Source organism: Thermobia domestica, chromosome 1, assembly GCF_964235325.1.
Source record: "Thermobia domestica chromosome 1, izTheDome1.hap1.1, whole genome shotgun sequence".
Classification (NCBI taxonomy): domain Eukaryota; kingdom Metazoa; phylum Arthropoda; class Insecta; order Zygentoma; family Lepismatidae; genus Thermobia; species Thermobia domestica.
Genome location: NC_137454.1, coordinates 79,712,310 through 79,725,829, shown reverse-complemented (window position 1 = coordinate 79,725,829; position 13,520 = coordinate 79,712,310). Strand labels below are relative to the sequence as shown.

Genomic DNA, 13,520 nt, shown 5'->3' with positions numbered 1-13,520 from the left:
GGGACATTGGCTAAGAAGGAACTGTATTATTGATGACATTTTCGAGGGTATGGTGGCAGGAAAGAGAAAGAGCGGGGAAGGAGACTAAAATTAATGGACAGTATCAAAACAGAGAAATCGTACGTAAAGACGAAGAGGTTAGCAGAAAACAGTGGAGCATGGAAGCTTCTCAGTTGCAGCAAGTGACGTACCAATAATGGCAGAATAACTATGATAATGATCCATTGAGACTTATTTTAACTTAGCGAGATGAAGGTATCCCGCTAAAGCTGTACGAAACCTTATCTTCTACCTAAAGATAATTAAAATTTTTAAAACAATTTTAAAATAGGTAATTCAGAAAATGAAAACATAAAATCACCAAATACCCACTATGAAGTAATAAATACTCATAGTGTATATTATATTTTACCTTATATATACGGTACTTGTAGTAATACATCTATATTCTATTCCAATTTAGTTGACAAGCTGCTCTATCAGATTTTACCTTTTAAATTGAAATTCAAAAATGCATTTCATAGATACAGAAGTGGCTAGAGATATCACAACTTATAACACTTAAGAAAAAAAAGTGCGTATTGCCTTAAAAAAAAGTCTCCTAAGTTATTGTTCCCTATCGTCCATTTGAAATAAATAGGCTATATTATAATATGAATATTTCGATCATCTATTTCTGTGTTAGCTATTGAGCTGCTCACGGTTTCTTATGCCTCAGCGAAGCATGACATTAAGCAGAAGTGACACAGAGAAGGATGAAGAAATGATAAAGGCAAAAGAGCTTCTCGAAGATGAAGGTATCCCGCATCGAGAGTTAGAAGGAAATTCTCTTGTCACTCGCTTCATATCAAGCAGGGCTCTTCTCCCTCTGTGTTCAAACAATTAGGCAGAAGCACCTTGTCATGCTTCAAAGTTCCTGCCTGCTTTGAGATAAGTAGAAAGCAAGATGAAGAAAATTTCTTCTCATCTCTATAATAGAGAACTTCTGGTCCTGGTTTTAACCTTGCTTTTTTTCTTTTTTTTTTAAATTTAACTTTGACTAATACTCCATCGTCTCTTGTCATTTCCTATCGAAATGTTTCTGACATTGTTTGCAGTGTTGCTAACTGCTTTTACATTCTAATTTTTTCAGTCAAATTACACCGACTCTCCGGCAAATTAGATGTCATTATGTGGTCCTTATTACACGAGAAGTACTTTGCTATTGAAGTACCGTTGTTACTACAATAATGGTCGTACTTACCTTTTTCTCCACCTATAAAAGGACCTCTATATCTTGTTCTGGAATTTGTAATATTTGTTGAAAAATTTTATTATTACAGGAGATTAGTTTGGAGGAGATGATTCCTGTATTGCTCTGAATAATAAACAAAACTTAATAAGCCCTCTTATACCAAAACATAGGTTCCACACATGTGTCTTTTTTTTTCGACCGCCGCAATTGTGTAAGCCCTGTAAATTAAAAGCGATGTGATGATGACCCCCAACATATTTGTCCGTGATTCATAATGTAAGTTTCCACCGAGAATCTAACACGGGTATCCCGAGCCGAGGATCCAGAACTATGATTAGCGATTATAAGGTTGACAACACATCACTTAATTGAGAGTCTGTGTATCTGCCTATAGCTTGTCATGGACCATAGAATGCTAGCAAGGGCAGTTCTATGTAGTTATGAATCAGTTTTCGTATTTAGCACATTAGACAAATAACTTTGAGATAAAAGGATTTAACAATTTGGAATGAAATAGTTTACTTTTTTGCAATTCTTGTACGCATAAAGAAAAGAACTTGCTATGGCCAAAATCATATTCATCAAGATCAAGGGGATCTGGGCTTTACTCCGATCTCACAAGATATTGTGGGGGAAAAAAACATTGACCATATTAAGACAGGCACGTATAGGCAGAAATTTATTTCGGTCGGAGTCCAAAGCTTTTTGGCGGGGTACAAATTCAGAATGAGGATAAATTATAATAAAATTTATTAAATTACTCCTAAAATTAGACTAAATTTACAGAAAAGTTGGGATTTCGGTGGGGTTTCCGAACCCCTAGGATTCAACCCCTGCCTATTCCTGAATAAGATTGTATACATAAATTGCGCATGACCTGAAACAATGTGAGTTCGGATGTTTGACCCTATCCTTAATTAAATGCTTTGTACGCCACTGATCAGGACTGTAAATTGTTTGTGAACGTAACGACCGTAACGTAGATAGTGAAGAAGATTTGGTAAATTGGCATCTCTGCTTCAGATAGGTAGTAAAATAGTCCCTTTAAGCATGATCCATTTTTTAAAAAAACACAGTTAATGCTGTACACCATGAAAGTGCCTAACGTACTCTAATTGGTCGTATAAATCAAATTTAACAGTTCCTGGAACTTTTTCTGCAATTCATTATTACGTACTTCTTTTAATGTTAAATCTTTCAGAATAGTGTGGGAATCAGATAAAAAAAAATCTCTGTAAAAGCACGAAAGAAATATTACTTGAAACTCTTTGCCGGGAATTATTCACACTTTACTCTGTCCTTCTCTTTCCACTTTCAAAAAAAAAAAAAAGTTTCTTGTTTTTTTACTGTGTAGTTAAAAAAATCGTTTCTAATTCAAATATTCCAGTGCAACGTTATTTTCAACTCTGAAATTGGCAGATTAATCGATCTTTTGATGGCGTGCCGTACCTCGTATATCCCTTGTGGCAAGATGGCGAATCAAAGTGAAAAAGAGAACACGTCCAAAATAACGACTTAATCAGGACGAATATAATACCTGTTCGTGTGTTCCTGCTGAGATTCATAATATGTCAAAAATTACACTGCGAGTTCTGAATCATGTTTTAACGTGAAATTCCTGTAATTAGTTCTTGATGAGTTTTTGTATAGTTAAATGTCCGTGAGTTCTTGTTAGTACGCAAGAGGTATTCTGGAATCACGTTTTGTCTTTCGACATACAAGTGATTATCAAAATAATGGAAACACCTAAAGAAAATTCAACTTACCTTATTAATATGTTGTGAGACTACCATTATCCTGCAGGAACTCATGAATGGTGTTCATAGGAATACGGTACCACACCTCATGTAGCGCAGCATTCAGTTCTGTCAGCAAGAATGAAAGAAGGCATCTATGCTTCGGAGTCTGAGCTTCACAAGTGATCACAGATGTTCAACAATTTTAAAGCGGAGAATTATAGTGAGAAGTGATGCTCTCAGGAGCGTCGATTTCTGAAGTCCATCTTTTGAGGCAACCGCTTCACACATAGAGTATAGTTGCAATATGCAGTCCATCTCCTACTGTCCAACTGGACTCCTCATTCGGTTTGATGGTTTTCTCGCCTAAATTTAGCGTGAAAGTTTGGCGGCAATTACTACGTACTATCCATGTATTCTCGCCTTACTCTTGAGATTGTAGAACGAACCCCCCTCCCTCCCCGCTAAAGAGCATCCGTCTTTTACCCTTGTTCGAAGGAGTCAAAATCGCTTGTTTTACGCAGTATATCACTTTCACCAATTACTTCGAGGAAGCTTCACTTGTGTCTATATACGAGTGTATGATCGGCTCAGAGGAGACAATAGGCGAGGAAATTGCGAGGAAATTTAGTTATTAGGTGGAATAGGTTGACATCGGACCACAGAACAGTATGTAAGTACTTTAATTGCAGAAATCTATCTGCAGAAGGCAGGAAAAGCTTGTTTAGCATGGGTCATTGCATTGCATTGCACGAAAATGTTGAACTTTCCTCTACAGTTTACTCGAAAGTTAGAAAATATGACATGCAATTATGGCTTTAACACCGCTACGCACTATATCCAAACACATCGATTATAGAAAATTTGTACCTGATACGCCTAAATAACTAACAGTTTTGCAATCAGAAAATTAAATTTGACTTATCTGTCATCTTTCATGCCACAAAATCTTCACAATGTGTTGAAAAGTTGGCGAAAGTCAGCAGTGTCATTTTTTTTCTTTTTCTTTCTTTTTTTTTTTTTTTTTAAGATTTTGCTTGAAAGGGGAGAAGACTGTCAGATATTACTAGGGCTTAACGATTTTTATTAGTTTATTATTATTCTATTTTTAAAATGCACGGTATATAGATTTCAAAATCAGGGAGGGTAAAACAAGTGTATTATGAAATCTATTATCTATATAATGATATATAAAAGTGAAAATGACTATGTTTGTGACTTAATAACTCTTGAACCACACGACCGATCTCGATCAAATTTTCAACATAGATGAAGTTTGAGGCTGGGATGGATTTTATTATTTCACTTTGACTTCTGGGAAGAGGAGGGGAAAGATGTATATAAATGATCGAAAAAGACCCGATATTAGTGCCAAATCCATAGTTTTCTGTTTCGCTGAGATGACCATTGACACTTTCGGTACCATTTAAATCGAAATTTAGCCCCGCAAGTTTGGGAATGAGGAGGGGAAGAATATAAAAATGACCGAAAATGGCCGATATTAGTGCCTAATCTAAAGTTTTTGGGGTCGCTAAGGTGAACAGTAATATTTCCGATGCCGTTTAAATTCAAATTCAGCCCACAATAGTACTATTTAATTTATTTTTTTGGTTATTTTAACCCAGCGAAGCGGATACTCAACGCTAGTCCATTATAAGTATATAAAAAGACACAAATATTTAATATTAGTGTTGTTGCGAATATTTTTTTCAAGTGTATTATAACCAAGTCTGAAGACAATGCTAAGATACAGAATAAGAAAACAGTAACCGTAGTAGCATTACTTTTTTTTCTTATTATTTACTTAAAATAAAATTCTCTGAGTGGTGCACCCGTCCCATCAACCCAACCATGACAACCTATTCCCCTTCCCCCCGGTCTCTTGGTATTTTCACCCCTCATTCCACAAGCAACCGATGTACAAGGCTTGGTTTTTCGTCCCGTGAGCGACTTCAATTAAAACTTTCTTTGAGGAGGTCTTGATGATGAGAAGTTGAGTGTGCACATCTTCAGAAAAAAAAAAACAAAAGAAAAAAGTTTTTAATTAAACTAAAGTTTAACTTTCACCATAGTAGAAAAATAATGATGACCGCCTCTTGTTGTCTTTGTTCTGCTTTCTCTACTTTCCTAAATTGTCTCATTACTGTTACTTTCGTATTATTGTTTCTCTTTATTGTAGTTTCAGAATAAAAAATGTTAAATTTAAAAATAAAAAGAAACAAAGTATATCTTTAGGAATTTCTTAGAACAGCATCTCTTCGTGTTATTTTGTTATTAAAATAGTGTTTTGCTGTGTTTCTTTTGCCACATATAAACCGTCACACTTAAAAATATTCCATACATCTGTTTCACATACCGTCTTCAAATAATAAAGTTACAAATGAATTCTTGTATCATCTGTAGATTGTTGGACTGTAATGAGTATTATCATATATCGGTATTTACGTAAAAGGAAACTAGTTTCTTGTTGTTGTGCAGTAAAAGGAACAAACATGAAATGACAAGAAAAACGTTTTATTTTCAGTTTTCTCAAAAATTATTTTTTTAAAATTCAAGTGCCAGTGCACTTAAAGGTCTATTGATGTCGGATTCTACACTTATAGATGCCATCTCGTGAGATCTGACACATGTTCGTAGACCTGTGACGTGAAGCTGTATTTATTTATCGTTTTCTTTCTTTCCTGAGGTAAGACTCTAAAAATACAACACTATGTTACGCCAGCAGTTAACTGAACTGTCAAATCACAAATTAACAAACTTTCTATTACATTGTAGTAGCTTTCTTTATTTTCACATTGTTGTTATCATTATGGCGATGGACATCTTCCTGAATAAAGTATGTGCCATCCACCTCTTAAAATGTTTCCACCCCTTGAATACAGCCGATCTTCCCAAAGCTTCTTTAGGAGGCACCTTGTGTCAGTATTTGGTCGCTTATTTCTGTCACGAGGAATCCCTGTTTTAATTCCAGGCCATGTCACTTAATGCTGAACATCATTATGTCAGTGAGTTTTCTCATGGTTCTCCCGTTGAATCGCACGTTCTCATTTCACTATTATTTATAATTTATTTCCTTTATCGTAGCCGTAAGACCTTAAACTAAAGACTTTTCATTTCATTTCTCCAACCTTCTTTCTCGTATGTTTCTTGAGACATCGGAAATGTTCTTCATCACTTTTACGTAGTTTTACTGAAAAATTTTATTCTATTCCTCTTCGTGAACCACTTGTTTAAAGGCATTCTTTCTGTACCCGTGATCTCGTGTTTGATCTCTGGAACAGGTGCTTTCTTAGGAAACCGATCCAAGTAGTGGGACGGATTATACTTCAAGGAATAGGTCCCGATATATATATATATATATATATATATATATATATATATATATATATGTGTGTGTGTAGAGAGAGAGAGAGAGAGCCTCGATGTTAAGAAGTGATGTTATACTTAAATTAACAAAGTGCAATTACTAATCTTTAACTAATAATTAGGGGAACATTATTCTCTCACCCCATTGTTATTCTACTCACATATAAATACTCAATTTACACAGCAAATGGACAGAAAAATGTTCTTCTCGGAAGTATGTCTCTGGTTTGTTGGATTGGGAATTTAGCATTCCTTTCAGCGTCGAGGCTATGTAAGATGTGGCCTACAGCTTAACGTGGAATTCGAACTATAAGAGTTCTCACCAGGTTTTTGAATACGCCATTCGTTTCCGTAAGAAAGAATGATGTTGAACTATGAACATATTTTAGATTGCATGGTTTGAAACAAAAGAACAACAGGTTATAATACGACCGTTCAGGATTGCATAGTATATTGTAGTAGTGGAAATAGCAAATATTTACAATAGTCATAAATACAAATTGATCTTTGAACATTGTTGGTGTGATTAAAAACGAGAGCGATAAAGCATATCCAAGAAAACATGTTCTGTTTCCATTTTCAAATTGTGTTCTTGCGTCTAAACATTAGTTAAGAATCAAATGTACTTACGGATAAAGTATCAAACACCATAAAATTCTTGGGGGGCACAGTGGCTTAGTGCTCCAGCACTCACATCGTTCGAATTTTCCCTCGTTCGATCCCAGGGAATGTGTTCCTTGGGTCTTCTTGAGTTTTCTCCTTTACCTCCCACAGTTTCATTTCCCAATTCTTTTCTAATCATTCAGCAATGAATGATCTTCCAGGTATTATTTGGTTTATTTCGCGCAAAATATATTTCGGCAATCTTAAATATCTTCACCAATAAATTTGTTTCGATTAATGAATGAAAACTTAAGCTTAAATATTAGAAATTAAGATACTCGTAAATATGTTCTATTTTAAGAAAAGGTGTATCCTGTATAGTTTAGGTTTATGTTTAATAGAGTGCGTTGCTTCATTAGTCTGTTTCTTTAGCATTCTAACAGCAAATATTAATTCTTTGCAGTTATAGTTTAACATAAAAGATAAGTACTTTATTGTATGTTACCTGTACAAACTTCAACTAGAACATGGAAAAGATCTCTGTATGTATATACTTTGTCTAGCATCATTATTGATTGTTTTAGAAATACATTTTCCTAAATATTAACTGTTAAGAATATATTACTAGGTTTATATATGCTAAGAATAATTCCAACAATCTTTTATGAAAATAAAAACGTGTATTTTCATTTGTGGATTTGTATCTTTACTGAGTGTGTTAATACCTTATTATTCTTTGTAGTAATAATAATATTGTGAAATACTATGTTTAACCTGTGTTGTGATTCCTTCATCTTTAGTACGAGCTCATTTTGGCTGCCTCTGATAACCTGAAGGAGAACCATACCAAAGTTGTAATTCATGTCAAGGATGTGAATGACAATCCACCAGTTTTCGAGCGACCAACTTACAGGACTCAAATCACAGAAGAAGATGATCGCAATCTTCCAAAACGAGTTTTAAAGGTTTCTCACAATTATTTTTTTCTAGGATTGGATTGCCCCCCCCCCTTGCACCTGCATGTATGTGAAACTTTTTTCCAGGAATCATTATTATTTTTTGAATTCACAATTTTTTTCCAGGATTTTTTTAACGCACCGTAATTTTGGTTAGTACGAGGCATGTAGAAAAAATAATCATATATTTCATATTATATTTTTTTTAAATGCATGTATTGCTTGTTTGACTTGACAAAGTAAAAGGTTAATTTTTACTGCATGTACTATTTATGTCTTTTTTCATTTTTTCCCTCACCTTGAACTATTTTTGGCCGTCCATATTCAGTATGAACTGACTCTGGTAGCATCGGACAGTCTTAATGAGAATCAAACTACTGTGGTTATTCATGTGAACGATGTCAATGATCTACCACCTGTGTTTGATAATCCGGTATATTCTACGCTGTTTGAAGAAGAATTTGGAGGTCCATTTCCATACCCATTACTCAAGGTATTATTATAAATCTCATAAAAAAACAAATCATTTTCCGTAGATATGAATGTAGATGAAAGAATTAATACGGTTAGATTGTGTTGGATTAAAGATGAAAGTGAAGAGCAGGAAATTAATAGTTATAATATATATGTTTACTTTCTTATATGTAATGCCTCAGTGATTTAGAACCGAGAAATTTACTACGTATGTTTTTTCAAGAACATAATAATGGTTACTGTTACAAGTTAACTGTTTATTATACAGCATTCTTATTCACATTGAGTGGTTAAGTTACTACGTATCTTTTCTTCAAGAATATTAAAAAAAAATAGTCAATGATATGTCTGCTTACTTTGTTATATGTCGTTCCTCTTCACATTGACTGAGTAAAAACATGTAAAGTTACTACTTATCTTTTCAAGAATATAAGAAATAACAGTTAATAATATAACTGTTTACTATCTTTACATATCATTCTTCTTCACTCAGTTATGAAAAGCGGTAAAGTTACTATTTATCTTTTTTGATGAACATAAAAAATGATAATTACTGAAATGCCTGTTTATTATATCATTTTTCTTCACATTCAGTGATTAAAACGGGTAAAACTACTACTTATCTTAATTCAAGTAAATAAAAAATAATAGTTAATGTTAAACCTGTTTACTTTTTATATATATCACTCTTCTTCACATTCAGTGATTAAAATCGGTAAAGTTACTACTTATCTTTTTTCAAGAACATAAAAATGATCATGATTATGCCTGTTTACTTTATAAAAACGGTAAAATTACTAGTTAACTTTTTAAGAACATAAAAAATAATAGTTAATGATAAATGTGTTTTCTTTATTATATATAATTCTTCTTCACACAGTGATTAAACCTGGTGACCTTACCTTTTTTCAATAACATAAACAATAATAGTTAATTTTATATTTGTTTACTTTATTATATATAATTGTTCTTTACACAGAATGGTTAAAAACCGATAAAATTACTACGTGTATTTTTTAAGAACGTAAAAAATACTAGTTAATGATATATCTGTTTTCTATTTATATATAATTCTTCTTCATACTGAGTGACTAAGAACCGATACTACGTATATTTACCGGTAGTGTGCAACAATTTTATCGATTTACTGTGCAGTATCTACTCTAACTATATACTTTGTACACGGTAGCATTAATATTAGAGTAAAAATAATATAATATACCGGTGTTATCCTTATTAATGATCATTAAAGAATTTTTACCGCAATTATAATTTATGGTAGTACGTTAAAAATAAGTGAAAGATAATAGAAAATAGTGGCAGGTTTTTTTTTCTTTTGTACCTTAGTTTGCAAATATTTTTTGGTTAAATAAGTTTGGTTTTAAAATATAGTGAAAAAATAATATAATTTTCTAACTCCCTCTTTTTGTAAAACTGAGTTTTAAAACAATAGCAAATTAGTGAGATACATATATTCATTCCTGCTCTATTTTTTACATATAAGTAGCTTTCTTTTAGGTGTATCTACCATCATATAAATATGGATACAAATACAATGTATATAACATACATAGTACAACTCTTGTCCTACTTTTCCGTATTTTTTTTTTTTTTTTTGAAAATACGAGTATTTCTTACTATATTTTTGTAAACCAATTTTATGATGTTTTAACTATTTACTTTTTCTCTTTCTTTCGTAACCATATTCTTTCTTTTCCTTTCTCTCTCTCTCTCTCCTAGTTGATCTTCTTATGACTGTAACTATACGCTTCCACCTACAACCTATTGTTGTTATATCAGTTTCTTGTTCGTTCCTTACCCATAACTTTTCTTCGTAGTAATAGCTGTAGTTTTATGCAGCACGTTTTGTGAATTATGCAAGTATATATGTATGACTTCATGCTTGTATTTAATTTTACTTCTTTTGCTGTACAAGGATATTTTTTCTAAGACTTGTTTGCACTAAATATTGCCATGCTTATAATAAGTTTATGGTTACATATATAATTAAATAGTTTTAAGAAATTTGGCCATATATGTATTGTATGTTTTCTTCTTAAGTATACAGTTTACTGAACTATTTACGAAATTTGTTCTTTTTATCAGAAACTGAAGTTCCAGTATATAATTCTAAATTAAATAAAGAACAAAAACAAATTAGAATCAGAATTGCGTTTTATGTATATAACTAAAGTGATGATTAGATATCGTTAAAAATGGATACAACCTATCGCTTTCCAGTTCTGTAAGAAAAGAAAATTGAATATTTATGTTTCTATATAGTATTATTAATCCAAGCCCGGTTTAGCTGCTAGATTGAGTAGACTGGACCCTAAGGCGGCATATTTTGCTCCTCCTATTCTGCCTTTTACAGAATAAATTAAATTTATTGTACTAGAAATATCCTATGTGGGCGTTTTTGTATTACATACTAGAATGCTTTTTTTTTCTTTCTTTTCGAGTGATCGAGCCATATAAACGTGTATTCAGCAAAGGGATTTTATGTAGCCACAAGTGAATGCTGAATCCATGGTCGACGACAATTTGATCGTTGTAAATTTACAACAAAAATCTGCATTTTTTGGTGGGGGGAGAAGGGCGGTTCTGAAAGTATAGGCTAGGACAGCAGAATGTATTAATTCCACCGTGTATTAGAGTGATGCAACAGGTTCTTTGAAGGATACGTAAGAAGGAAGATATACATTTTTTCTTAAACTTCAATTGGGAATCTGAAAAAGTAGATAAAATAAGTTATTTTCTCTCGGTGTACTGTTCAAATATCATAACATCTAAATTGTGCCTTTTATGCTTACGTATACTGCTAATCTTCTGTGATGCATATATACTAAAAGTATTTATTAATAATCCGATAAATAAATAATAAAATTTTGCCATCACTCCAATATTAAAGAGCTTACAAACAGCAACGATTCTCAGTTAATTCGTTCTAATTTAGGAGCTATCTGCTTTAATGTACCGTCGATTATACATACAATTTGCGCAGTAATTAGATTTTCGTTTTAAACACAATATAGATAAATAAAAAAAATATCAATAGAGTCTAATTAAATTTCTGCCAGTAAAGTTGAATTTTTTTGTACATATACTGCTACAAACTTGAATTAATATTGGTTATAGCTACAATGTTTCAGTAACTTGGTTTTATTATATACTGAAAATTTAAAAAAAAATATCTGTAGTGATTCACGACATCGAGAAATTGTTGCAACCAGTAATAACGTTGGTAAATCAGGATAGTTTATAGGTTGGTACAGTATAAAACGTGTCTTTCATATGTAAAATGTAATTTTAATTTTAAATTCATTTTAATTTTAAAATATCAAACTAGTTCGTAATTTTCATTGTCCTAATTACTAAAATTATTCTTCAAACATTCTATTTGAGGCATCTAGAATCAAAAGGCACCAAATCCATATTTTTTTTTCGAAATGGCGTTATATATCGCTTGTTATATGTTTGATCTAAAGGAATGCCATGGAAACAGAATTTTGTTTAAAAGCTTAATATTTTATACTATAAAAAAACTAGTTCAAATATGGGATTTTGTATGCGTGTATATGGAGCTTCACTGCACGTTTTGCGAGATTACTCGAAACTAAGCGAAATGGATGTGGCAGATTTTGATACTAGGCGCTTCATTTAATCTTTCTTCACGTTTGCTAAGCATTATTTGTAAGTAAAATAGAAAACTTATAGAAGAAATGAAGTTTATATATCACTTACTATAAGAATTTACAGAACTATAGACACTCACAAATTCGTGATCGATGCGACGGTTGAATTTAAACACCATTCGAAACGTGTATATAGTTTGTTGGTTGTCGGTTTAATCTCGGAACACTCTGAATATTACGTACGTTAATATAAATATCATGCCGTCTCCCTTAGCGTTTAGGGCATAATGGTGCTACGGTAACCTTTTTCCATAAATTCATATCATAAATGCCATTATTGTTATTGTACTGTGGGATTCAGATAAAAAGATTTTAAATTACTTCATCTCTTGTAAATAAAGTAAATCTTGCGTGTTATATGTTTGCATAATGTGTGTTAATTGAGTGAGGTAATTGCATGGTGTATTTGATGAGCGCATGCGTAGTATTATGCTTTGCTTATTTTTGTATCTAGTAGCAATTGCTGTGCTTTAGAAAGCTATTATTTATTGATAGAATTCATACTTAGCATTACCATTTATTTATTTATGTATAGAGTGTTTGGAAACAATGCCGACATGCTTCAGGAAATAATTCCTCCCAAGAGTTAGCCTCTTAAGTAAAAGAGGGAAAAATGACTTTCTACAAACGAGCGATGATAAATCAGAAACTGTAAACTGATTCGTATTCCATATCTACTGTTAAATTAATGGGATCCATGGTTCAAAATAATCTATAGTTTTACTACCCGACATTACTTTTCTGGAGTTATTACTAATCTGTGCATTTCTGACAAATTCGGAGCTGTAGCTCCGAATTGACACATTTGTACTCCTATGTTGGTCTATCATTTTCGTGTTATCGTGTGAGAAATCATTACCCAAAACTCGTTGGTGTTATTTCCAAACACCCTGTAGTTACGTAAACTTAATGTAATATGTAACAATGTTAGAATTCGTACACTGGGTCAACACAAAAAATGTGCTTACAGTTTGTGTTAGTATTTTTTGTAAGTAAAATAATGATCATGGATGAATTAACTGAGGATATAAATTGGAAAGGGGAAGAACAATAATAATTTATTTATGGTGTTAAAACATCGGAAAGCATTTAGGTGATTAAGTAAAGTATAGGATGAGAATGCTAGCTTCATTAACACCTACAGATAACAAATAATAGTGCATTTTAGGTCGAGCGTGGCACGGAAGTAAATGTAGGAAGGTATATCGATCTGCTTACAAAATTAATGAGAATTACTCTTGTGTATTGAAGACAAGAGTCGGGATATGCTTTTAGGAGTTAAACAAGATAGGGGTAATTTTACTTAATGCACTGGTAAATGTATGTTTTTTTATTTATTTTTTGTCTATAGTATATGAAGTAGAGCATGGATAGGAATTAGTTCGCGAAAAGTATTGACAGTTTCTGTGATTGATGAGTTAAAAATCAGATATATATATATATATATATATATATA

General features: G+C 32.3%; 1 protein-coding gene across 5 annotated transcripts in view; it reads left to right on the top strand.

Annotated features, from left to right (window-relative positions):
- Positions 1 to 13,520, top strand: part of LOC145686523 (neural-cadherin-like) — a 698,042-nt gene that overhangs the window by 585,357 nt on the left and 99,165 nt on the right. For 3 of the 5 annotated variants that reach the window (XM_081759936.1, XM_081759916.1, XM_081759958.1), the window contains exon 4: positions 7,740 to 7,904. In XM_081759936.1, coding sequence (XP_081616062.1) covers positions 7,740 to 7,904 — 165 coding nt within the window. Of the gene's footprint in view, positions 1 to 7,739; positions 7,905 to 8,223; positions 8,389 to 13,520 lie in introns of all 5 variants that reach the window. The other 2 variants (XM_081759947.1, XM_081759925.1) reach the window with 1 other exon arrangement.